The 27,442-nt window shown below is 42.0% G+C and overlaps 1 protein-coding gene across 1 annotated transcript in view; it reads left to right on the top strand.

Moving 5' to 3' along the window:
- Positions 1-27,175, top strand: part of EXOSC10 (exosome component 10) — a 33,716-nt gene extending 6,541 nt beyond the window's left edge. The window contains exons 3-25 of the mRNA XM_007942623.2: positions 2,742-2,865; positions 3,907-4,011; positions 4,321-4,486; positions 4,671-4,785; positions 6,504-6,579; positions 6,800-6,910; positions 11,339-11,482; positions 12,186-12,376; positions 13,400-13,556; positions 13,696-13,844; positions 14,021-14,071; positions 14,690-14,801; positions 17,242-17,292; positions 17,457-17,535; positions 17,635-17,744; positions 20,519-20,614; positions 20,846-20,920; positions 22,623-22,710; positions 24,269-24,342; positions 24,931-25,102; positions 25,979-26,037; positions 26,406-26,482; positions 27,145-27,175. Of these exons, the coding sequence (XP_007940814.1) occupies positions 2,742-2,865; positions 3,907-4,011; positions 4,321-4,486; positions 4,671-4,785; positions 6,504-6,579; positions 6,800-6,910; positions 11,339-11,482; positions 12,186-12,376; positions 13,400-13,556; positions 13,696-13,844; positions 14,021-14,071; positions 14,690-14,801; positions 17,242-17,292; positions 17,457-17,535; positions 17,635-17,744; positions 20,519-20,614; positions 20,846-20,920; positions 22,623-22,710; positions 24,269-24,342; positions 24,931-25,102; positions 25,979-26,037; positions 26,406-26,482; positions 27,145-27,175 (2,413 nt within the window). The remainder of the gene's footprint in view (positions 1-2,741; positions 2,866-3,906; positions 4,012-4,320; positions 4,487-4,670; positions 4,786-6,503; positions 6,580-6,799; positions 6,911-11,338; positions 11,483-12,185; positions 12,377-13,399; positions 13,557-13,695; positions 13,845-14,020; positions 14,072-14,689; positions 14,802-17,241; positions 17,293-17,456; positions 17,536-17,634; positions 17,745-20,518; positions 20,615-20,845; positions 20,921-22,622; positions 22,711-24,268; positions 24,343-24,930; positions 25,103-25,978; positions 26,038-26,405; positions 26,483-27,144) is intronic.
- Positions 27,176-27,442: the final 267 nt, after the last annotated feature.

Genomic DNA, 27,442 nt, shown 5'->3' with positions numbered 1-27,442 from the left:
AACAAAAAGTTACCTACAAAGGACAGCCAGTAAGAATAAGCTCTGATTTCTCAGCAGAAACCATGCAAGCGAGAAGGCAATGGGATGGTATATATATAAAACCCTGAAAGAGAAAAATTTTCAATCAAGAATTATATACCTGGCAAAATTGTCCCTTAAATATGACAGTGAAATTAGGAGATTTCCAGATAAGCAGAGACTAAGGGAATTTGTTAAAACTAGACCAATCTTACAAGAGATACTAAAGGGAGTCCTTTGAACAGAGAACCAAAAATAGCAAATGACAACCAACTCACAGCAACTGTATGTATAACAGAATGAAGCACTGCCCGGTCCTGCACCATCCTCAGTGTCACTGCTGTGTTTGAGCACATTGTTGCAGCCTCTATGTCAATCCATCTAGTTGAAGGTCTTCCTCTTTTTCACAGACCCTCTGCCTTTCCAAGCATGATGACTGGTCCCTCCTGATAACACATCCAAATTATGTGAGGCAAAGATCACTTTTAAGGATCAGTCTGTCTGTACTTCTTCCACAATAGTTTGTTCATTCTTGCAGCAGTCCATGGTATATTCCTTATTCTTTGCCAACATTGTAATTCAAATGCATCAGTTCTTGAGTTTTCCTTATTCATCGTCCACCTTTCCCATGCATATGAGGCAATTGAAAATACCGTGACTTGGGTCAGGCACACATTAGTCCTCAAAGTGACTTGTTCTCTTTGCTTTTTAACACTTTAAAGAGGTCTTTTACAGCAGATTTGCCCAATACAATACATTGTTTGATTTCTTTTTCTTTCCTCCCAGATTAATTGTATTTATTAACACTTTATTATGTTTTAGGTGAAAGTTTACGCAGCAAAGTAGTTTTCCATTCAGTAATTCATACACAAAATTATTTTGTTACATTGGTTACAATCCCTGCAATGTGTCAGTGCTTTCCCCATTTCCACCTTGGTTCCCTGTTTTCATTTGTCTGGTTTCCCCACCCTTCCCTGCCTTCTCATCTTTGATTTTGGGCACATGCTGCCCTTTTGGTTCTTGTAGTTGATTATTCTCAGGAATATGTTCCTCACAGGTGTTATTGTTTATTTGCTAGGCCAGTCTGTTATGTGAGTGAAAGGTATCCTTTGGGAGTAGCTTCAGTTCCAAGTTAGAAGGTTATTTTAGGACAGTAGTTTCCAGGGTTCTTCTAGTCTCTATCAGACCAGTAAGTCAGGTCTTTTTTATGAATGTGAGTTTTGCTCTATGTTTTTAATCCATTCTAACTGGGACCTTCTGTTGTGTTCCTGGTTGGAGAGGTTGGTAGTGGTAGCTGGGCACCATCTGTTTCTTCTGGTCTTGGGTTAGAGGAGGCTGTGGTTCATGTGGGCCATTAGTCCTTTAGGCTAATTGCTTCCTTGAGTCTTCAGTTTCCTTCATTCTTCTTTGTTCAAGATGGGAAGATACCAATAGCTGTATCTTAGGCTGTTCACATGCTTTTAAGACCCCAAATGCTCTTCACCAAACTGGGATGTAGAACATTATCTTTATGAACTATGTTATGACAATTGACCTAGCTGTCCCCTGAGACTATGGTTCTTTTCTTTCAAGCCCAGTAGCTCAGTTCTGCAAGGTATTAGTTATGTCTTGGAAGTTTCCATAATTGTTCACCCTCTGTGCTCTATTATATATGTGAATACACATGCAGCACATATATATATGTAGAAGTATCCATAGCCATACTTACATATGCACACAGGTGTACTCATACTACTTCCCACACCTATTTTGCATACATATGTACTTGTATGCCATTTGGTTTCTTGACTGCTTCTTCCATGAGTGTTAATTATGGATATAAGTAAAATGAAATTCTTGACAACTTCAATCTTTTCTCTGTTTATCATGATGTTGTTGATTGCTCCATTTGTGAGGATTTTTGTTTTCTTTATGTTGAAATGTAATCTGTATTAAAGGCTGTAGTGTTTGATCTTCATCAGTAAATGCTTCAAGTCCTCTTCACTTTCAGCAAGCAGGATTGTGTCATCTGCCTATTGCAGGTGGTCAGTGAGTCTTTCTCCAGTCCTGATGCTGTGTTCTTCATAGAGCCCAGCTTCTCAGATTATTTGCTCAGCAAACAGATTGAAGAATAAGTGTGGTGAAAGGAAGAATAACCATATGACCCAGCATTTCTACTCCTAGGAAAAGACCCTAAAAACTTGAAAGCAGAGGCTGAAACAAATATTTATACACCAGTGTTCATTGCATCATTATTCAAGGCCTGAGGTGGATGCAACGCAAATATCCATCAACAGATGAATGGATAAACAAAATGTGTATGTGTACATTGGAATATTAATCGGCCATAAAGAGAAATGCGACAGCATGGATGGATTTTGAAACATTATGCTAAGTAAAATAAGCTGGATACATAAGGACAAATACTGTATAATCCCACTTAAATACCTAGAATAAGGAAATGCATAGAGAAAAAAAGTAGTTTAGTGATGACCAAGGGCAAGTTAGAAGAGGGAGAATGGGGAGTTATACTTAATGGATACAGGGTTTCTGTTTAGAGTGGTGTTGAAGTTTTGGAAATACATAGTGATGATGGTTGCATCAAAAAAATGAAATAGATATTGGTGGTTACTGATGTTGTTGTAAAACATATATCAGTCTGAGCTAAACCATTTGCATTTTGTCCCAAGTGGTAAACAAATGAATAAATATATACGAACTAACCTTGGTATTCCTTTCCTTAGCATGAGCAGGGTAATGCAGTACCATGGATGTCGCAGCAACATTAAGGATCGAAGTAAAGTGACCGAGCTGGAGGACAAGTTTGATTTGCTGGTTGATACCAATGATGTTATTTTGGAAAGAGTGGTGAGTGTTTCATCTTACCATTAAAATAATAAACCAATGAAGAGCTTTTGTGTTATTCAAACATAAAGAGAAACCCAAGCACCTTAAAAAGTGAGGAAATATGTTTAGCATTTCTTACTGGTAATATTCACTTCCTTTGATAGTTGGTTTTCTTTTTTCCTGAAAATATGAACACAGTTGTCTTCAAAATATTACTGTCCCTTCTCAACAAAAAAATAAAAAGGTAAATACATATATTATTACCATGCTTTATTAAAAACATACCCCAGATTTGCAAAGTCTACTTGTATTACAAAGAAAGAGGCCTCAGTATCAGCCCTACTCAAATTTTCACTGTTATTCAACATATGTTCAACATTCTGTCAGGATTGGAAGGAGATACGGATCATTTGGTCTAGCTTGTTACCTATTTACGCCTATTTCTGCAGCAAAACATTGAAATACACAGAGATTATCCAGAATAAACCTAACCCTCTACTGTATGACAGTCCTGGCAATATTTAAATCATGCTCTCCTACCCCATGAAGTCGCTTCCATAGTCTCACTGTCCACAAATCTTTCACTGGTTTGTCATATGTAATGATTTCCAATTTTGTCATGCTACCTATCGTCACCTGGGTACACTCTGTTGTTCCACACTCACTTTGATAGCACAAAGTAGACAAAGATCACCATCATCTTCATTGTAAATACTGTATTTTTGTATGTACATGTAGTCTCGAGGCTTTTAAATTATTTTAGTGCCCAAGTCACACTTAAATCATTTTAATTTTCAGCCCAATTCAGAGCTATAGAGAATAATTATCAGGGTTTGGGAATGAATGGTTACTGCCCTGTCTTTGAACAAATAATGCTTTAATTACTTGTGATTACTCCTTAATTACCCACCATTCATTGATGTACTCTTGTATGTATATATTCTTTTACGAATAACCCTTGGAATATACTTTAAAATTATAGGTAATTAACACTGGTAATGAAAAGAGGATACTTTCATGCCATCCTTGAAAGAAAGATACCAGTACCTTTTCTACTCCTAGGGTATTTTACTGGATGAAGCATCAGGTGTGAATAAGAATCAACAGCCTGTCCTCCCAGCAGGACTGCAGGTCCCCAAAACAATTGTGTCCAGCTGGAACCGGAAGGTGAGGCCTTCTTGTCAGATTTACTAGAGTTCTTAATGTCAGCTTTATAATAGGGCTTTTGCCCATTCTAATTTGCATTTCTGTCATAATTTATTGAACACAGACACACCCACTACCCTCTTTAACTTGTTCTCACAACCTAATAACACCTTTTCCACTTTGCCCCGATTTACATGCATATGCACAGAGACTCTTAATTGTTCCTGGAATGTTCTTGTCTTCCTGGAAAACGGGTCACGTGAATTGGAATCTGCTTTTCTAATTCATCTAATTACTGTGTTATAAAATATATGTATTCTTTGATCATAGGCAGGAGAATACAGCAAGAAAACAAAATCTGAAACTTTCCGGCTACTTCATGCAAAAAACATCGTCCGTCCTCAGCTCAAGTTTCGAGAAAAGATTGACAATTCCAACACACCATTTCTTCCTAAAATCTTCATCAAGCCCAATGCTCAGAAACCCTTACCACAGGGTAAGTAGTGTGATCTCTGCCCAAGTTTGAGTCTTCTTTCAGACTGATGCAAAAACAAAGGGGATAAGCCATCTCTACTGCCTGCCTTTCTTCAAAGGGAGCCAGTTAACCTTCCATAACTAGAAAAGATGTGAATGTCTTTATGTCTTTTGTGATGGTGTTTTTGTCACTGCTTGGGTTTCAGCACTCTCTAAAGAAAGGCGGGAGCGCCCTCAGGATCGTCCTGAGGACTTGGATGTCCCACCTGCCCTGGCAGATTTCATCCATCAGCAGAGAACTCAGCAGGTTGAGCAAGACATGTAAGTGTCTCCTTATGTCTAGGCTTTCTATTGTGAGTACCTCTCTTTATGCCACATTTCCACTTCCATTTTACTTTCATAAAATGTGTAGATGAAATGAAGAATCTCCTGTTTGTGCAGACAGAGCGCCAGGAAAGCATAACCTCATCTAACCCTTACTGCAGTCCTTGGAGGTAGCAGTTGCTCTCATCCCATTTTATAGATGTGAAAACAGGATTAAAGATACTGACTTCCCATAGTCCTAGACCTTTTTAAAATTTTATTGTGATTTGGATGAAAGTTTACAGAGCAAATTCATTTTCCATACAGCATTTCATACACATTTTGTTTCATGACATTAACTGCAATTCCCCACAGTGTAAGAATAGTTCTCTTCCCATTTCCTCCCTGTAGTTACCTCTTCCCTGTGTCCTTCCCTGCCATGCAGTCCTACCCCCTGAGCTGTGTAAACACTGCCCTTCTGTTCTCCCACAGATTGATTGCTCCAAGGAGTGTGTCTGCCTGATGTAAATGTTCACCCCTTATGCCTGTCTGTTATTTGGCTGGAAGCCATGGGAGTGAGTTCAGTTCTAGATTTGAAGGGTAACTAGGGGCCATAGTCTCAGGGGTTTCACCAAGCTCTATCAGCCTGGCAAACCTGGTGGTTTTTTTTGTTTGTTTGTTTTTAATGATTTTGAGTTTTGTTCCACATTGTTCTCCCACTCTATCCAGGACCTCCTGCACTGATCCCCCTTTGAGTGGTTGACAGTGGTGCCTGGGTACCATCTCGTTCTTCTGGTCTCATGGTCATATAGGCCCACAGTCTTAGACCTCTAAACCTAAGTTCTCTTGACATTGTCTTTCTTCTGTACTACTCTGCCTTTTTTGTTAGGTGGGAACTCAAACAGTAAGGCAAGTCTCCCTGATGAACTCAGTAAGGAGAAGGCATTTTTCACTGGCAGAATGTTGTTGTTGTTGTTGTTATGTGCCATCGAGTCGGCCCCGACTCATAGCGACCCCTCCTTGGGTTTCCGAGGCAGTATCACTACGGAAGTAGGATTGCCCAACCTGGCAGAATAAGCGTATTAAAAAACCTTCACTTAGGATAAACAAATGGACTTTGTCTTCAGCATAATGAAAAAGAAAAAGTGATAGAAACTTTGTTAGTATTGGTCGCTTTCTCATCAATATAGCCAAAGTTTTTCTGAGCATGTATTGCTTCAGCACCAGCTGTGTATTGTGAGGCCCAAGCTGAGTGCTGGAGAAATAACGGTAATAAAAGGTGGCTCTGGCGCTCAAGGAATTCATAGTCTTAGAATTTTGATGCAAAGATGTGATAGGGTAACAGGAAAAATAGAACATTTGGTACATGAACAATTGAAATATTTGCCCCATCCTCTCTCACATCACAGATTTCTTATTTAAACTGTTAGGCAATAGGTATTTCTCATTTTTATATCATCCACATCACCAGCTATACAGTGTTTTGCAAAATAACTGCTCAAATCTTCATAAGCAAATTTTTAAAGTAAATGAGTAGATTATTATCATATATTAAGGTTGAACAAGTGTCACCTGATTTTTTTGATACACTTGAATTATTGAAGTAATCTCTATGCAAAGAAAATAATTTCACAGTGGTCTTTTGTTTGTTTCTATAGATTGGATCAGTGCCATTGATTTTCCTTGGAATGATGGAATTAATCAGAAAAATTTCCTTTTTTGTTTTATTTATTCAGGTTTGCACATCCTTATCAATATGAGCTGGATCACTTTACTCCACCAGATTCAGTCCTTCAAAAGCCCCAGCCCCAGGTGAGTACTCACCTTAGTTTAAGGGTAGTGTCTGAGTAGCCCAGGAAGAATCATATATATAGATTAGTTGATGTGACTTTGACTTTCCTTAAATATGTTTTAAGTAGATGTTTGCTACCTTGGTCATTTCACCAACTCATAATTCATTTTGTACTTTATGAGAGGTGAGTATCTGTATTTCATATTTCTCTCTTTTCCTAACTTTAATTTCTTGATACAGTTATATAGGCCTGTAGAAGAAACACCCTGCCATTTCATATCCTCCCTGGATGAACTTGTGGAACTCAACGAAAAGCTGTTGAATTGTAAAGAATTTGCGGTTGACTTGGAGGTAACTTGTAATGACCTTGAATAAAATGTTTACATTTTCTAGGAGTTCACCTACTCAGGAAGTATAGAATTAATGCTAATTGTAACCTATTTTTTTTTTAATTTTTTATTAGTCTTTTTCAATTTTAATTGAACAACAACAACAACCGTGTTGTGAACTGCTACTTTGTTGCATTTTTTTAGGTGTTTTTTTGTTTTTTGGGGTTTTTTTAACATTGTGATTTGGGTGGAAGTTTACAGAGCAAATTGGTTTTCCATTCAATAGTGGATACACGTTTTATTTCGTAACATTGATTGCATTCCGCACAGTCTCTATCAGACTGGTAAACCTGATTTTTTTGTGTGATTCTGAGTTTTCTCCAAGTCTGTCCAAGACCACCTACTGTGATCCCTTGCAGAGCAGTGGTTGACGGGCACCATCTAGTCTGGTCTCAGGGTCATGGAGGCTGAGGTTCTTAACGGTCCATTTGTCCTTTGAACAAATTGTTTTCAGGCTTCTTTTATTTTCTTCACTCTTCTTTGCTTCAGGTGAGGAGAGACCAATAGTTTACACTTTAGATATAGAATAGTTATGGCTACTCATAAGCCTTTAAGACCCCAGTTGCTAATCATCAAAGTAGAATGTAGAACATTATCTCTGTGGACTACATTATGCCAATTATAGTACCCAAGCCCAGTGATTCCTTCCTGCAAGGTGTTTGGTTATGGCTGAGAACTTTTCATAACTTTGCCCCCATATGCTCTACTATATTCATGGATATATTTGTAGTACATGTACATATATATATAGAAATATCCTCTGTCAAACCTGTTTATATTCATGAGTGTAGCCCCATTCACCTTTCCATACCTATTCAGCTTATGTATGTATCCACTCATAGATTATTGTTGTTACTGTTATTGCAGGATTGTGTATGAAGTAGTGTTTACCTTTATTGCTTTTAACTCTTGTGGCTCCTCTGTCTTCCTTTGCATTGATCATTTGTGCTGACCTCTCTGTTATTGTATATTGCCTTTTCCTTCATGCAAGTTAATGCGTATCTACCCTGTAGTTAGTGATTTACCCTTTTCCCATCCCAACCCTGGTAACCTTCAAAGAATGTCTCTTTCTGTGTATAAACCTTTATTTATTTATTTATTATTTTTATTGTCATTTGGGTGAATGTTTACAGAGCAAATTCATTTTCCATACAGCAGTTCATACACATTTTGTCTCATGATATTGACTGCACAGTGTAATAGCTTTCTTCCCATTTTCTCCACATAGTTACCTCTTCCCTGTGTCCTTTCCTCCCATGCATTCCTGCTCCCCACCCCACCCCCCGCCATCTCCCTGTGCATGCTCTGCCCTTCTGTTCTCCTGTGATTGATCTCTCCAAGGAGTGTATCTGCCTGATGTAAATGTTCAGCTTATATGCTGGTCTTTTATTTGGCTGGCAGCCACAGGAGTGAGTTCAATTCCAGACCTGAAGGGTAGCTAGGGCCCATAGTCTCAGGGATTTCACCAAGCTCTATCAGATCAGCAAACTGGTCTTTTTAAAAAATAATAATAATAATTTTGAGTTTTGTTCCACATTGTTCTCCCACTCTATCTAGGATTTCTTACACAGATCGCCTTCTGAGTGGCTGACAGTGGTAACCAGGCACCATCTAGTTCTTCTGGTCTCCTGGTTATATAGGCTGAGGATTGCATGGTCTGCCAATCCCTTGGACTAATTGTTTCCAAGCATCTTTGGTTTTCTTCATTCTTCTTTGCTCGGAACAAGGAGAGACCCATCGCTGTATGTAGATGGCTGCTTGCAAGCTTTTCAGATCCCAGTTGCTACTTACCAAAGTAGGATGTGGAATGGTGTTTCTGTGTAGTATGCTATGCCAGTTGAGCTTGATGTCCCCTGGGACCATGGTCCCAAGCCCCAAGCAACTGGGGTCCAACTGCTCACTCCCTCTGGATAGCTGGCTGTGGCCAAGAAGTCACCACAGCCTTGTCCCTTGACAGCTCTACTATATACCTGGACATTCTTACAGAACATACAGATATGCTTGTAGAAACATTGTCTGCCAACCCTCCCTCTGGGCACACTCCTCCCTGCCTAGACATACGTGATCGTTCAGCCTGTCCACCCATCTGTCTACCCATAGATCAGTGTTCTCCAGCACTGACAATACAGTACTGTATGTGCAAAAGGGTTCATCTTTGTTGTCTGTATCTCCCATGTACCTGTCTATGTCTTCTTCTTCTTCCTCAGTGCCACTGTGTTGATTACTCACATTTTATAAACCTTTTCTTGATTTTTTATAGAGATGGTCTCATACAATATTTCTCCTTTTGTGATGGACTAATTTTACTTAGTATAATGTCCTCCAGGTTCATTCTTGTTATACTTCACCAATGCATTGTTGTTCCTTAATGTTGCATAATACTCCACTGTGTGTACAAACCATAGTTTATTTATCCATTCATACGTTGGTGGGCACTTAGGTTGTTTCCATCTTTTTGCCATTGTGAATAGTGCTGCAGTGAACATGGGTGTACATATGTCTATTCGAGTCTTAGCTCTTATTTCTGTAGAATATATGCCTAGTAGTGGGATTGCTGGGTCATAAGGTATTTCTGTTTCCAGCTTTTTAATGATGTTCCATACCATTTTCCAGACTCATCAGTAGTGTATGAAGGTTCCAGTCTCTCCTCACCTTCACGATTATTTGTTGTTTTCTGTTTTTATGAACTTTGCTATTACTGCTGGGGTGAGGTGATAGCTCATTGTTGTTTTGATTTGCGTTTTTCTAATGGCTGATCATTGGCATTTCTTCATGTGTTTGTTGGCTACCTGAATGTCTTCTTTGATGGAAGTGTATGTTCATGTCCTCTGTCCATTTTTCAATTAGATTCTTTGTCTTTCTGTTATTGAGGAGTTGAAGTTTTCTGTAAATTTTAGAGATTAGTCTCATGTCAGATATGTCATTGCCAAAATTTTTTCCCAGTCTGTAGGTTCTATTTTTACTCTTTTGGTGAAGTCTTTTGATGTGCATAAATGTTAAATTTAGGAAGTTTCAGTTGTCTAGTTTGTCTTCTGCTGTTTGTACATTTTTAGTCATGCTTGACAGTGTATTTATGCCATGTGGGTATTAGGGTCCCTCTCTTTATCCTTATTTTTTCTTTGATGTTCTTTATAGTTTCAGATTTTACATCTAGGACTTTAATGTATTCTTTCTTTTTCTTTTTCTTCACTTGTGCTATAGGTGCAAATTTACAGAACAGAGTTTGTTTTACATTCAACATTATGTATACATTTAGTTTCACTCCCCATTTACCATCCCCAACCCTAAACCAGTCTCCTCCCCTCCCTGCCCAGTAACCTCCCTTCCCCTGTGCCCCTCACAGTTATGCACTACTGTGTGTCCTGCATTTTCTTGTGCATATGTTGCCCCTCTGGTGCCCCGTGGTCGATCACTCCAAGGGATGCATTTCCATAGAGTATGTGTGTGTACCACCCTGGGTTGAGTGGTCTGCATGTACATCTTGTTTACTATTGGGCTGAGAACCAGCCCCTGGGAATGAGTTTTATTCCAGGCCCAGAATGTATTCCTGGGCCATAGTATTGGGGGTCTCACCAGACTATCCGACCAGTAATTCTGGTCATTATCGAGTTTTTGGATTTTGTTCCACGTTTTTCCTCCCATTCTATCCAGGATCTCCAGATTTGATCCTTCCCTGAGTGGTTGGCATTGGTAGCCAGGCACCATCTAGATCTCAAGGGCCATCATGTCGTAGAGCTGATTGCTTCTAAATGCCCTTTTTTTTTTTTTTGTACTCTTCTTCACTTCTGACAATAGGGGACCATTAGGTACATCTTAGATGGCTGCTTGAAAGCTTTTAAGACCCCAGTTGCTACTCACCGATGTAGGATGAAGAACGAGACTTTTATGTATTTTGTTGTGCCAATTGAGTCTAGTGTCTCCTAGGACTTTAATGTATTCTTGAGTTAGTTTTTGTATATGTTGAGAGAGATGGATTCTGATTCATTTTTCTGCAAATGGATATCCAGTTTTGCCAGAACCATTTGTTGAAGAAACTCTCTCTTCCCGATTTAATAGGTTCCTACCCTTTGTCAAAGATTAGCTGTCCATAGGTAGATGGATTTACTTCTGGATTCTCAATTCTATTCCATTTGCCTATTTTACCAATACCAAGCTGTATTGACTACTGTAGCTGTATAATAGGTTTTGGAGATTGGAAAGTGTGAAGCCTCCTACTTTATTCTTTTCCTTTAATCATGCTTTGCTTATTTGGGGTCGCTTACCTTTCCATGTACTAGTCTATTTCTTATAGGAATTAATTAATCATATAACTTTGCTGACTTTTCAAAAATGGTAAACGAAAGCCTGCTGATACTGCTTCCTTTCTCTCCTCCCCCTTTCTGTGTGGTAGCACCACTCTTACAGGAGCTTCCTAGGACTCACTTGCCTGATGCAAATTTCTACTCGTACAGAAGACTTTATCGTTGACACTCTGGAGCTTCGAAGTGACATGTACATTCTCAACGAGAGCTTTACAGACCCCACCATTGTTAAGGTTAGCCTACCTTTCCCAGCTCTTGCATGTAACTTTCAGATTATAGTGTTTTCTGTTTACTACTTCATTATTTCAACACTGATCCAATAAAGTTGAGGAAAATAATTGTCATTTCCCACACTAGGGTAACACATGCTAAATTGCTTTTGTGTCTAAATTCCTGTTAAAACAGCTAGACTTAACTCATTACTGTCCAGGAAAATGTTAAATCATTTTAATCACTACTGCTATGAGCCCAAGCCAGCAGGATTATTTGAACTTAATGACTACACTTGAAGCTAATGAGCTGCTTTCTTAGTCATTGACTGCTTAGAGTATGCAATTTGGAGTATAGAAGGCTGGGGCCCAGTTCAAAAGAAGCCTTTAAAACTGAGCACATCTTAATTTTCACACTGGCTTCTGATTCCAGTGTTGTCATAACCTAGAGTAAGGAGCTCTGGTGGCACTGTGGTTAAGGCATTGGGCTGCTAATCAAAAGGTCAGTAGTTTGAACCCACCAGCCACTCCATGGGAGAAAGATGAAGCAGTCTGCTTCCATAAAGATTTACAACCTTGGAGACTACAGGGTAGCTGTGCTGTTTGGAAGGGTCCTCTGTGTTGGAATCGACTCGACAGCAGTGAGTTTAATAACCTAGACACAATTCATTTTGAAGCCTGAGTGGCCTCATGCCAGTGAACTGCGTGACTTCGGTTTTCGTTTCAGGTCTTCCACGGTGCTGATTCAGACATAGAATGGCTACAGAAAGACTTTGGATTGTATATCGTAAACATGTTTGATACCCACCAGGCGGCACGCCTTCTTAACTTGGGCAGGCACTCACTTGATCATCTGTTGAAACACTACTGCAGTGTGGAATCAAACAAACAGTATCAGCTGGCTGATTGGCGAATACGGTCAGTTTGCTCTGGGACAGTTGACGGGAATATGAATGGCATGGTTGAATGAGGAAAGCATGGTTGTTCCTTAACCTCTTATGTTTGGAGACCTGTGCCCAGGCAGCAACACCATCTAAATCTTGAGTTGAGTGGTGTCAGGCTTTTCTCCAGCTATTTTCAGCAGCATAGGGGAACAGGAAGTTTCAGGATGGTATGCAGGATTTATGTTAGCCTGATTAAGTTACATACAACTTCATGGAAATGCGGTTGAAAGAGATGTGTCATGCCTGGATCTGCCCATGCCAGTCTCTTGTCTGTACTCAGATCTCCCTAGTAGGGGGTTATCTGTGTGCTCTGAGATGGTCTCCCGTAGGTATAGAAAAATTTTTAATTACATACAGTACTTCATTTAGCCTTAAAAGTGTTACTACAATACAAGATTGTAACTGAGCCCAGGCACACTTCTGGAAGCCTTGTTCATTTTCAAATTGCTAATACCTCCCTGAGGTTAACAGCTGTCATAGGAAGACTCCAGAGTTTTTCTCCAATTCCTAATGCTAAAATTTCTGAAGAGAATCTAATAAAGTGAATATTAGGTGAAAATTGATACCTCCTAAAGCCATCACTTACTGAGTTCTTACCATGTGCCAACCATTGTGCCAACCATTGGGCTAAGGGCTTTAGGGATGTTATTTATTCTTTGTTATAGTAGCTTATGAAATATCTTATTTCCATTTCACAGATAAGGAAAGTGAGCTCAGAAAGGTTAAGTTACTTGTCCGAGAATAGACTGAAGCGAAGATTCAAACTCAGGGCTACCATTTTCTCATTTTTAATTGTAACATTACCCTGCCCCCTTTCTACCCAGCTATTATAACAGTGCCTATCATATCAAGATGCAGGAAATGTTGCCATAACTATAGAGGTGGCTGTGAAAGAATTATGTCAAAAGGGTTCAAGGAAGACTTAGTGGCCACAGAGTAGACAAAATGCTGTCCTTGGGGAAAGTTGGTGAAATCATTTCCTCTCTTGCATTTCTAGACCTCTGCCTGAGGAAATGCTCCACTATGCCCGTGATGACACGCATTACCTTCTTTACATTTATGACAAAATGAGGCTGGAGTTGTGGGAACGAGGCAACGAGCAGCCAGTGCAGCTGCAGGTGGTGTGGCAGCGGAGCAGGGATATCTGCCTCAAGGTAAGACATCACCAGAGGTGGACAAACCCGGGCATCTCTCTGAAGCTCTTTGTTTCTGATGATGAGAGCCAAACCTTCTGAAGAGCCTAGGGCACATTTTGATTCCCACTGATCTTGAATACTCTCTAACGTTTTGCAGAAATTCATCAAGCCTATTTTCACGGATGAGTCCTACCTTGAATTATATAGGAAGCAAAAGAAGCACCTCAACACACAGCAGTTGACAGCCTTTCAGCTGCTGTTTGCCTGGAGGGATAAGACAGCCCGCAGGGAAGATGAAAGTTATGGGTAAGGAATTAGAGAGTCTTTTAATAATTGTTTCTGGACTGAGTAAGTCTGATAACAAGGAGAAATGGACTTTTGCATTTCTCTGCCATGACAGTTTGTGTTTCCCCCCGGGTTGTAGCAATTAATGGAACTTTCTGGCTGAATTTAATGTGATCCCATTTTGTGTTTTGTTCCAGATACGTACTGCCAAACCATATGATGCTAAAGATATCTGAAGAATTGCCTAAGTAAGTCTGAGAGCTGATTAATACCTTCTGACTTTTTTGTAGAAGCTGTCCTTCAGAATCAGGCTTTTCTTATTGCTGTTACTAATGATATTTACTCAGAGAACATTAGTGCTCTAAGGAAGTTAGCAAGTCCCAGCAACCCAAGTCCAAGAGTTTCTGCCCTCGGGCTGCCATTTAACGAGGAAATCTAATATACTGGAACTGTTTCAGTGCTTACGCTTTTTACTGAGTCCAGTGTAAGCCTCAGAGCCTATGGTATCTGTTTTCAGTGGAAGAGAGTGTCTCAGATTCTGTCATCTGTACTTCCAGATGAAGGCATATTATGATTTTAAATGTTTTATGATGTCAATTGAAGTATAAGCAAAGAAGGAAAATTTATAATCTGTTATTAATCCCTTTGCAGAATTGAGAATTAACAAGCCATGGTGCTTGCAAGAGTCACTTAAAGCTTGTATAGCAAAAGCACATGGAGGAAGTTGATAATAGGGTTTGGCACTCTGCTGTCACCCGACGTGAATGTGTCTCCTTAGTCTTCAACTAGCTGTGGCACTCTGGCCTTTGCCTAATCACTGCTTTTGTCTGGAAGCCTTAAAGACTATGTTTGTTCCTTATTCTCAGGGAACCTCAGGGCATCATAGCTTGCTGTAACCCAGTACCACCTCTTGTTCGGCAGCAAATCAATGAAATGCATCTTTTGATCCAGCAGGCTCGAGAGATGCCCCTGCTCAAGGTAAAAAGCATTTCTGCTAACGGGTCCCAAAACCAGCAGGCCTGTTCGTTTCGTTGGCAGCTTACTCCATAGTATTGTCCTATATATAGGAGCAAGGAGCTCTAATAGCACAGTGGGTAAGGCACTTGGCTGTAAACCCACCTGCTGTTCCACAAAAGGAAAATGAGGCAGTCTACTTTCATAAAGATTTACAGCCTTGGAAACCCAATGGGGTCACTATGAGTTAGAGTTGACTTGATGGCACTGGGTTTTTTTTTATGTGTAGGAGCTGGTCTCCATTCTGAAAAACCCTAAGGAAATGAAGAGTTAATAACAATGGACATGTCTTCTTGGATTCAGCTGCTTTTTCTTTATGATAGTCAGGAACTAAACAGTACTTTTCTTATTTTATAACCCTTAGTCTTTGATGATCCAACAGCAAGTAATGCTTAGTGCCTGGGCCTGTTAGCTATTTGGAGGCAGTTAACCTGGTGGATTAATTGGAGTGGGGATCATAGCACAGGAAGGTAGTTGTTGAGGCCTTGTCGACATGTGAAGTGACAGTGCCTCAGTGAATATGATAGTCACAGAAATGGAAAGGAAAGGGCAGGTATAAGAAGTATGATCAGAAGAAAAAAATGATGGGACTTAATAACAGGTGGTGAAAATGGCTGCCATTTATTTTTAGACATCATTAAGTACTTTAGAGGTATGATTTAAGACATAATTGGATATGGAAGAATGGAGGTAGAATCAAAGAAAACTCACCCCAATGTAAAGTCTAGGTGTGGTGGTTAAGTTTATGTGTCAACTTGGCTGGAGCTGGTTGAGTGGCTGGGCAGCTGAATATAGTTATTCCCCATGGTGAGATTGGTAATTAACTCCATGGTGGAATTTATTGGAGCAGCTGAGTAGCTGCTTTGAGTACGTGGTCTGCTTCCTATATATAAGAAACAACTTTGGGAGTGGTCTCTGGCTTTTGGCATGCTTGAACCCTGCATGTAGCTGTGTCGTTGTTCAGTAGCCTGCCATGCTCTGCCAACCTTGGGACTTCCAATGGACTTAAATTAATGGCCTGCTGTGTGGTTTGGTAACACTGGGACTGTGCCTTTTTACTTGTCAACCTTGGGTTTGTCAGTCTCAACAGCCAGCAGCTGTCTGAGTGAAGAAAAGCCTCTAACTCCAGTGGGCCGGGAGCAGGAAGCAGAGCTGAAGCCCAAGGTTGAGGGGCTTTCACCCAACCCCTAGAGCCTGGTACTTTGAACATGGACTTAAAGCCTCCAAATTGTAAGAATAAACTTCTGTTTGTTAAGGCCATCGCATTTGTGGTATATTCTTGTCAGAGCGGCACTAGGTAACCAGGACAGTAGGTGACTGGGAGAATCCAAGAACCACAGATACCAGTAGCCATTGAGTTGACTCCAACTCAGCACAACCCCTATTTATGTCAGGATAGAACTGTGCTCTATAGGGTTGTCAGTGACTAGTTCTTTGGAAGTAGATCATCAAGCCTTTCTTCTGAGGCCCCTCTAGAGGGACTCCAACCTCTAGCCTTCAGTGAGCAGTCGAGCATGTTAACCATTTGCGCCATTCAGGGACTTCAGTGGTATGTGTTGTTAGGTGCCATCGACTCAGTTTCAACTTACAGCAACCCTGTGTATTAGCAGAACAAAACGCTGCTCAGTCCTGCACCAGCCTTACAATCCTTGCTATACCTAAGCCCATCATTACAGCCACTGTGTCAGTCCGTCTTATTGAGGGTCTTCCCCTTTTTCACTGACCCTCTTATTTACCAAGCATGATATTCTTCTCCAGGGACTGGTCTCTCCTGATAACGTGAATAGAGTACAAGAGACAAGGTCTGGCTATCCTCAGTGGTGTATGCATAAGTGCAAGTACACGGGTATGCATCCATGCTTGTGTACTCCATAGGAAATGCATGTTCACATTAACTCCCATGTTCTTGATTGTGTTTTACTGGAACAGTTTTAAAGGTGTTGACTCAGTAGTAGTATCAGTATGTGATAAATGATATTTGAAAGATTATTGATGCAGGGAGAGTTAAAATCAGCCCTCTGGAGGTAAAAAAAAAAGAGAGAGAGAGAGAGAATCTGAGGATAAACACATTTACAACTTTTGTTTTAAAATGTCTTAAGGCCAAAATTTCCCCAAGTAAAAAGAGGAACCTTGGTTACTAAGAAGAATCTATTTCAAGCTTATTGAAATCCTCCTATATTATGCTTTGTCATGATAAAGGGCTTTATTCTTTCATTCAGCAAATTATTATTACTGTCTGTATGTGCCGGGCACTATACAGATTAAGGGAAAGAAAGATACTCTCTGGCCCTTGAGAAACACCAGTGAAGGGACATAGGAGTCTAGTGAAGGAACACTGTCTGGTGCTGGAATGATGGAATGTGGAGGCAGCTTTCCTCAGATTCTCTTTGCTCTTCCTCTTCAGTCTGAAGTTGCAGCTGGAGTGAAGAAGAGTGGACCACTGCCCAATCCAGAGGTAAAGTGTTGTGTTTGCTGCCTCTTCTTATGGGGAAGATGTCCATCAAAGTCAATGTGAAGTAAACCTCTCTAACAGAGGCCAGTGCCTAACACTGCAGGGGAAAACTACCAATGTACCTGCAAGTTTTTCATGCCCACCTGTTGCTTCCATTTTGAATGCAGAGATTGGAGAATGTTCTTTTTGGACCTCATGACTGCTCCCATGCCCCTCCAGATGGCTGTCCTATCATCTCAACCAACGGTAATGTAGAGGACCCCCTAGAATAACTGGAAGAGTCTGGGAAAACTGCCTTGTATAAAATCCAGCCAGCTTTGAACTTGCTAACTTCTTTACCTGCAGGACCTGTGCCAGTTCAGAAACAGGCAAGCCTATTCCCTGACCAAAGACAAGAGGAGACCTCACTGGATACCAAGTGCCTGATTGCTTCTGCTGTCATCACATTATTTAATGTAAGTTATATGGAAGTTCTTGGAGGTGGTGTAGGTTCACAGGAATTTATTGATTTTATCAAGCAAGCTGTCTGCCTGAAGTGTTGCATACACCTCTGAGACTCCTTCCAAAAGTAAAACCCAGCAGCAGTGGTGGGAAAAGGCAGGAGACAGCTTGGCATGGTGGTGTTCGCCACTCTGGAGTAGGTAGTCTGTGTACTCATGAGCTCTGTGCATATGAAGAAATCTCCAAGGAGAGGCTGATATTTTATAGGTACTAACACATAGCAGGAGGTTGGGCAATCCTACTTCCGTAGTGATACTGCCTCGGAAACCCAAGGAGGGGTCGCTATGAGTCAGGGCTGACTCGACGGCACATAACAACAACAACACATAGCAGGGAGGAGGGCATAGGCCCAATCAACGTAGATCAGGACTTCTCACATAGAGTGCCACCACGGGGTGGTTCATCCCAGAAGGGACAGAGTAAGTATCTGATGAACTATGGAGTGTGGGCTGTGCTCACCTTCCTTCTGGCACCGTCACCATTTATTTTGCCTTGAACAAAGAAGAGAAACTTTTGAAGAGCATTTCTCTGTGTTGTGGCTCAGTAGAGAAAGTGAAGAGCAGGTGTGCAGGCACTGGGACGTGAGTAGAAACTTGTTTTCCATCCCAGAAAGGAGGCTAAGTCATGGTAGTTAGTGACTCTGGCCAGTCTGGAGGCCTAGTGTGGCTAAACTAGGCTTGGAATGTCCAGTGGATTGTGACAGGGCCCTCCGTGTCCTGCCTATTAAATTTCTTCTCATTTCTGCCAGTGATTCAAACCAGGGAATCCTTACAAAAGGAAGTGTGTTTGTTGGTCAGGACTGATGAATACTGAAATGCCAGAAATACCAGGAGGATGAGTGCTGCAGAGAATGGCCAATGTGAAAGAAAGGGACAATCACAGAAAGAGAAGCAAGAGTACTTTCTTCTTGAATAAAGACAGATACTGAGCTTAGAACGTTTTCAAATCATAAGAAATTGGTGGCACAGCAGCTGTTAGGATCAAAATTCATAGTGATTCTATCATGCTAGGCTGCTGGGCCAAAGCCAACAAGGTGAGTTGGCACTTGCAAAATGTGCTCTACCTTGGACTTAACTTTCTTTTTCAACTTAATCACATAAATTCAGAATAGGTCTTGCTTCAGCATTTTTGTCGGGAAAGAAGTCTAAACTTCAGTTGACCTCAAAGCTGATATGAGCCTCAAAGTGATTCAAAACCAAAAAAACCAAACTCACTGCCGTGGAGTCGGATCCAACTCATAGCGACTCCTCCTGTTTCTGAGGTGGTATCACAACCTTCCTTCCGAGGAGTGGCTGGTAGGTTTGAACCACCAGCCTTCTGGATAGCAGTGAGATGCCTTAGGCACTGTGCCACCAGAGCTCCCAGATTAACCATTTGGGTTTATCATTTTAAATTCCAGGTATTAGATTAAAGCCTCAGCTCTAGAATCAGACAGGCCTGGGTTTAAATCCCTGTTCTGACCATTACTAGCTGTAAGACTCTAGGTGATTTTCAGAACCTCACCATGTCTCAATTCCCTCATCTGTAAGATGGTGAGAGTAATACCATATGCCTCATAGGTTGTTGTAAGGATGTAGTGAGAATTGATTGATTCAACAAATTTGTGTTGATACTATCTTAGTTACCTAGTGTTGTTTTAACAGAAATACCACAGATCAGTGGCTTTAACAAACAGAAGTTTATTGTCTCACAGTTTAGTCTGAATCTAGGGTGCTGACACTAGGGGAAGGCTTCTCTCTCTGTCAGCTTTAGAGGAAGGTCCTTGTGTCCTTGAGCTTCTGCTCCTGGGCAGTCTTCATGGTCTTGGCAGCTCTCTTCCTCTATGTTTGCTTACTCTTTATTTTATAAGAAATCGATTCAAAACATACCCTACACTTAATCTTGTCACATTAACATAATAAAGACAACTCATTCCCAAATAAGATTATAACCACAGGCTCTGGTAGCATAATGCCTTAAGCACTTGACTGCTAACCAGAAAGAAGACTGGCAGTTCAAACCCACCAGCCACTGCTCCGAAGGAAGATGGGGCAATCTACTTCCGCAGTGATACTGCCTCGGAATCCAAAGGAGGGATCGCTATGAGTGGGGTCTGACATAACAACATAACAGCAACAACAGAGGTTAACGTAAGGAGCTCTGCTGGCGTAGGGCCTAAGGCATTTGACTGCTAACCAGAAGGTTGGTTCAAACCCACCAGCCACTCTGGAAGGAAGACTGGGAAATCTACTTCCAGAAAGATTTACTGCCTCAGAAACCCAAAGTGGGTAGCTGTGAGTCAGAATCAACTCGATGGCAGTGAGTTTGGTTTTGGTTTTAGAGGTTAACCTGGATTCACAGCACATATTCTTGAGGAACACAATCCAATCCATAACAGATGCCTCAGTGTTAGTTACCATTGAGTCATTCCTCCTGTGTGCACAGTAGAACTGTTCTATAAGGTTTTCAAGGCTGTGACCTTGCAGGTGCAAATTGCCAGGCGTGTCCTCCAGAGTGCCTCTGGGTAGGTTTGAACCACCAACCTTTTGGTTAGTAGTCAGGCACTTAACTGTTTGGACCACCCAGGGACTCCTGTATTGAAATCCTATTGTGTGCTATTATAGTGCCTGATATGTGAGAGTGAGAATTTAAGAAAAATTAGTTACTAATGTGACTAAAATTAGTATTCTCTTGAGTCGTTGTTTTCATGGTTAGAAGTGACCGTTTTCTGTCTTTTCTGCCCATGCAGGAACCTAGTGATGAAGAAAATGGGAAGTGTCCATTAACAGTTGCACAGAAAAAGGCCCAGAGCATAATGGAGTCCTTTGAAAATCCTTTTCGCATGGTGAGTAATAGTTTTGTACATTAAGGGCTGATGGAATCATACAACAAATTCACAGGCCTTTGACCTAGGAAAAAAGACAGGAAGTCTTTGGAGAGAGGTGGCCTCGTGTACAGTGTGTCAGCTGTCCCTGGATCCAGGTTGAGACTTCAAGTTGAGGGCTTCTAAATGAAGCCCACAAGACCAGATTCCATTTCTTATAGCATCTAACATTCCTGTTTCCATTCTCTCCAGTATCTGCCCTCACTAGAACACCGTGCCCACATCTCTCAGGCAGCCAAGTTTGACCCATCGTCTAAAATCTATGAGGTAAGTGGATTTGTCATCTTTTCTAAGAGCTTTCAAAGTCCTTTTGTCTTAGTTTCTTGATGCTGTTACAACAGAAATACCACAAGTGGGTGGCTTTAATAAACAAATTTATCTTCTCACAGCTTAGGAGGGTGGATGTCCAAGTTCAGGGCAATGACTCTAGAGCAAGGCTTTTTCTTACTGTTGGCTTTGGAGGAAATCCTTGTCTCAGCTTCACTGGTGTTCTCAGCATTCCTTGGAGATCTCCACGTGACACCTGTCTTTCCTCTCATTTGTGTTTGCTTCTCTCAGTGCATTATCTAAGGAGCCCTGGTGGCACAGTTGTTAAGCGCTCAGCTGCTTACCACAAGGTGGATGGTACAAATTTACAGCCTGGAAACCCTATGGAGCAGTTCTCTGTCCTGTAGGGTTGCTATCATTTAGAACCGGCTCATTGACAGCAGGTGCCTGGTCTGCTCTTTTTTGTGTCTTACAGGTGATTAGATCTAAGACAACCTACATTAATAAGGCTCATCTAACATAACAAAGAAAACCCTCTCTCATATGGGATTACCTCAGTAGGTATTATAGGGGTTAGGATTCCAACATACTCCACAAAGAAGAAAAGGGGACGTCTTCATTCCTTCCACCAGGTTTCCATTTTAGACAAGCTGATCTGTGGCTGGTTGGATATCAGATCATCTGTGAGCCCACTGAAAGTGAAAACAAAAAGCGCTTTTTGTCCGCAGTTTTCTGAAGGAAAGGGTCCAGTAGTTTAATCTGATTCTCTAAAGCGTTTGGAAACCTTTTAAGAAACAATATTTTGTGTTTAATTGATGTTTCATTCACACAGTCATGTGCACAGATACTTAGTGTACAACTTGGGGTGTTTTTACATGTGTAGGTCACTTCAAGGCTCTTAATGGTGGTACCTTAAATGTTAAAACACTCTATCTTAATATCATTTGGTAGTTTTTAACAGCATTATGAATAAGAATAAGAACCCATGTCCCCCTAGTCCCCATGAGATTTTCCCGGAAGCCAGCTAGTTAACTGTCTGTTAAAAGCCCTCTTCCTCCGTGCAGGAAGTACATGGTCTGATCCGATTGGGGGTGAGGGGCATGGCTGGTTCCCTCTGCCTGTAGCACTGCTTTTTAATTAGTCAGTAAGAATCAGGTCAATACCCTGACAGATACAGGCCTTGTTACTGAAGGTTGTCCTGTTTTTAGAAATGGGAAGTCAGGTGGGGTCTTTGCCTTCTCTCCTCCTTCCTCCCTGCCCACCCTGGTTGTGGCATGTTGGGCACATAGATACTCTTCTCCCACCATGTATGACTTACAGAAGCCCTGGCTTGAACCCCAACTTCATCATTTACCGGTGAGGTCCCCATGGACAAGTTATTTAGTCTCTCTGAGCCTATCTCCTTATCTCTTAGATAAGAGTGATAATACAATAACACCTTTGTTCCAGGGATATTGAGGGATTGAATAAGCTGATGGCTGTAACAGCATCCAGCCCAGTGCCTGGAATACAACTGTACTTGGGCCTTTTTAATAAATATTTTATAGAGAAAACTAACATGAAATTTTGTTTTTCCATGTCCTTAGATTTGGGCTTTGATTTAGAATGTGTGTGGTTAGGTTAGCATGACCTGCATCACCTCATTAAAAAATAAGGCATTCTTAGGTGGCTGAGTTTGGGAGTTTTTTTGTTTTCATTATAGATTAGCAATCGTTGGAAGCTGGCAAGCCAGGTACAGGTACAAAAAGAATCTAAAGAAACTGCAAAGAAGAAGGCAGCTGAGCAAACAGGTATCATTCACTTCTTTGTAAACTTAGTCAGCCAATCAGTGTGCTTACTAAAGATCAGCCCTTCTATCTACATCATTCTGTTTATTCAGCCATTCTGCAAAGTGTCAGACCAATGAAAAAAGCAGACACAGCCCCTTCCCTGTGGAGTTCATCTTCTTGTGGGGGGGAGGTGGACAGTATATAAACAAATGTATATTCTGTATGGTGGTAGTCAGTACTATGCAGAGAAAGAGATAGAAAGTACTTGGAATGGGGGCAAGGGAGCATGGTTGCTATTTACATATGGTGGCCAGGAAGGTAGTCTAACAAACATGACAGCTCAGCAGAGACCTGTAGCTTTCTAGGGTTGGCACAACAAATCCAAAGGCCCTGTGTTCGTAACTTGCTGGTCATGCGGAACTGCTAAGTGGCCATTGTGGCTGAAGAAGAGTGGTTGATCAGAAAGGAGCACAGGCAGGGCCCCCTGTGAGGATAGGGGCCTATACTCCAATTTTCCAAATTTCTCATGGAATCCAGACTTTCTGGAGCCTTTGAGCCCCCAAAACTATTGCCCTGCGATTAAACCTTAAACCAAAAATATCCTGAGTCTTCTTTAAACCAAACAGCAGTTTGGCTTAATTAGTAAACAATACCTACCTTGAGCATTATGCTCTTTTAAAGAACTATCTGTGTGGGATCAAATTGATAATGGCACCTGGAAAGCTTAGACAAGAACCTTAGTGGGCAGTGAGTTTATGTTAACAGAAGAAAAGAAGAGTGAGAATGTTGCACAACTTGAATGTGATCAATTGTCATTGAATTGTACATGTAGAAATTGTTAAGTTGGTGTGTGTTCAGCTATATATATTCTCAACAACGAAGTAATAAATTATTAAAATAAATTTTTTTTATATATATAATTGGTCTGGCTGCAGGGTTGAAAGTAGATTAATGAGTGGAAAGCAAGGAAACCAGTTAGGATACATTACGGTAACCTAGGGCAAGGTGACAGTGGCTTGGGCCAGGATGGTAGCAGAGGAGGTAGTGAAAAGTCCTCAGATTCTGATATTTCCTGTCAGTTGATGATGAGTTAGAGATGGTATGTGAGAGAAAAGAAGAAGCCATGTTTGTTAGAAGGTTTTGTCCTGAGCAACTAGAAAGGAGTAGCCATCAATTGAATGAGACTGTAGAAGGAGCCAGTTTAGGGGGAAATGATCCTTGATCTGTTATGGGTGCAGTCCCTATTAAGCATCCTCAGAATGATGTCTAATCAGCCGTTGGATCTATGGGTCTGGGTTCATGGATGAGGAGCCAGCTGGAGGTGGATGGGGAGAGTGAAGATGAGAAGAGCAGCTAAGATTGCCCTGAGGCAGTCTGTCTACAGAGATTGGGGATGTGGGGAGGAACTGGCAGAGGAGACAAGGAGCAGAGGGGTGGGGGAGAACAAGAGAGAGGTATCCAGAGGCTGGTGAAAGGAGAAGGTGTCAGCTGTGGTGATTGCTGCTGAAGGGTCAGGTAAGGGAGGATGGAGACTTGGTGGGTGGCTTCAGCACCTCCGTGATGGTTCTTCTCTTTGCAGCTGCCCAGGAACAGGCGAAGGAAGAATACAAAGATGCAGCAGAGCAGGCCATGTCTGTTCGACAGCAGGCTGCGGTACGTGAGCCTCTTCCACTTGGTGTTTTTACAAACTGGTCATCCTGCTCATAGTCAGGATCACCCTCTAATATCTGAGGAGGGCTTACCCTGTGCTTCAGCTGACATGCTTTCTTCTTTGTAGCTCATATTTTATTTTTTCGTAGTGCCTGCCCTTTTCCCTTAAAACAGTTAATGCGTTAACTGGTTTCTTCCACTACATGTATGTTATATATTCCATCCTACTTGTCTACAGTTCAGATAGGTATTGAAACTTACAGTATGGAAGCCTATTGTGTGTCCCACTCTGCCCTCCGGAATTCTCTACTACCCCCAGGATACTCTAGAATTCTTAACCCCTTTCTTTCTTAAATGACCTGATGTCACTTTCCAGTTAAGAACATGGAGTTCCAACTGGTAGAAGCCTGCATGTGATTGTACTCCAGTCCCAGAGCTGTCAGAATCCCAGCCCCATCCTCTCCCATCACTGAATCAGCTTCCACACCACACAGGCAGCTGAGTGGCTGCAGTGTGCTGACACCGAGGGCAGGCAGGACTCTCCCCTCATACACGTTCACGCTTCTTTCCTATGGTGTGTAAACCATACAGCTAGAGAGTGCTGCTAAGAAGAGAGAGCGGACAGTAAGTGACCCAAGGACCACAGAACAGAAACAAGGGAAGAAGAGACTCAAAATTTCCAAGAAGCCAAAGGACCCAGATCTGGCAGAAAAAGAGTTTACCCCATATGACTATGGCCAGTCAGATTTCAAGGCTTTTGCAGGTGAGAGCAGAGCTGGTGGCTGGTATGGAAGGCCTGGCAGCAGTCATGAAAGGAGGCTGTAGAGTGAAGGAAGAGCCTGGCTCGGGCCCACATCAAGCTCTGCCCAAGGCATGGCACTGCAAGAACAGTTAGGGCAATCCAGAGAAAAAGCAGTGACATGTGGAAGCCATACCCTTTCTTCACAGGAGCAAGCTCCCCCAGGAGCTGCTGGGGTGGGGGTGGGGGTGGGGTGGGTGAGGGTGGGGGTGTGGTGGGGTATCTCACAAAATGTCATCCATTGTGACCATGGCTCCATCCTTCCTCAATAGCTTGTTGTACCCGGAAATGTAGTGTGTGTGTCTCTGTCTCTCTCTCTCCCCGCCCCCCTCTCCCTCTCTCTCTGTCTCTTGTCTCTCACACACACACAGAGAGAGAACAAAGATTTTCTTAGGAAAATATGCTCATGAGATGACATTGTAATGGTTCCTTAACCTGTGAGAGTCCATCTGCTTTAAAGGGGCTATAGATAGCTTGGCTCCTATAGCAGGTTCCTTAGCCAACACAGCTCTCTGGAAGAAAGAGAAAAGGTCCCTTCTGTAGGAACACCACCTCAGAGCCTGCCTTACCCACAGTAGCGTCACCAGGTACACATAAGCCTTGAAGTGAAAGTTGCCAGGGCTTTAACCCCCAGCCCCTCACTTCCTGAGAAGTCTTCGGGCTGCCTGGAACATGTTCTGTTCTTGTATGTCACCCGTGAGCTGCTCACCATCAGAGTAGTGGCAAACTGGCAGGCAGCCCTTCCTGAGTGGTAACCATGTACCTGGCCCCAAAGTGAGCTTTTTCTGTGTGTGAACTCCCTCACTTGATCACCAGCATCCCTCTTCTCTCACTTTCCAGGAAACAGCAAATCCAAGCCTTCCCAATTTGATCCAAATAAGCAGACTCCATCTGGCAAGGTAAGGAAGACACCATGGGGATACTAGCATGCTCCTGTGCTGGGAAATGGATCCATCATGGAATCCTTTTCCTTGCATATCTTTTCCTATACACTCTTTCTTCCCAAATGCCCACAATACCATCAACTTTTCCAGAAGTGGAAGGAAAAAAAAGCCTGTTAAAGCTGGTGTGGGGTTTGAAAGGGTATTGCTCTGTGTTTGCTGCCATGGGAACTTCAGCCACAGGCCATAAACACACCTGAGTGTCAGTGCTGGCATGTAAGTGTCCAGTTGGAAGGAAACCAGCATTACACCTTTGGGGCTAGAGTCTGATGGGCCACCCGAGTCAGGTATACTGTCACCATCTCATACGGATTCTTTTCTTTCAGAAATGCATTGCAGCCAAAAAACTTAAACAGTCAGCTGGAAACAAAAGCATGTCCTTTCCAACTGGAAAATCAGACAGGTAAGTAACCAACACCCACATGGCCCCTGCTGGCCCCAGGAGAAAGTGCTTGCCATGCTGTGTACCTGCCCAGGGACAGCAGCCCAGGTGCTGCTCCAGGTCCCTCAGGGCCCAAAGAGAGCCTCATCCTAACCAAGTCCCTTGATCTGTCATGCAGAAAATTGAGATAGGAGGGGAAGTGATTTGCTTGATGCCACTTGTCCATCACTTGTCATTGCACCCCAGGACTCAGATTCCAAGCATCCTTTGCTTTCCTTTTACCATACAGTTTCCTGGGGCTACCTCAGAACAAATAGGTTTGAGGTTTTCCTAGATCAGCTAGTTTCTTAAGAGTGAGTAAAAAATAGGCAAATGTGAGTAGAGGTTGTTTAAGAACTTTTTAGTTCAAAGCGTGAAATCCTAATTCTTAAAGCAGAGCCTGAGGTCATGGGACGTGCCCCAGGGTGTGGCATTATAAAGCTAGGTCTGGGGCTTTAGATCTTAAGCAGCTCAGCCAGCCCTGTGTGACAGTGAGCAGTGCCCCAGCCCCACTCAGGTCTGCCCCAACCCTTCTCCCTCAGCTCTCAAGGACAAAGGTTTACAACCTTTGCTAAAACTTCAGCTGAGACCAAACATCTGGCCAAGCTGGAAGAGGTAACCCTGTTTTCAAACTGTCTTTGCAGAGGTTTCAGGCACAATTGGCCAAAGAGATAGTGTTGGAAGAGACTTTCGAGATCCCTCAGTGGACTGGAAGCACCAATTGGGGGTGCTGGCTTTGTACAGACTTATTTTTAAACTATTAAAAATAATTCTTACCAGAAGAGAGCTGGTTCCTGGGTTTTCCTTTGCTGCCACCAAAGCTCTGGCAAGGGAGGACAGATCCCTTCCTGCTGAGATTACCATCTGCAGCTGTCTGTGGGCAGAGGTGAGTAGGCCCTCAAAGGTTACTGTGACTTCTGGAAAAATCCAGAACCACCCCCG

Source organism: Orycteropus afer, unplaced genomic scaffold (assembly GCF_000298275.1).
Source record: "Orycteropus afer afer isolate SDZICR_OR568_19922 unplaced genomic scaffold, OryAfe1.0 scaffold00094, whole genome shotgun sequence".
Lineage (NCBI taxonomy): Eukaryota > Metazoa > Chordata > Mammalia > Tubulidentata > Orycteropodidae > Orycteropus > Orycteropus afer.
This window is presented reverse-complemented; position numbering and strand designations above follow the sequence as displayed.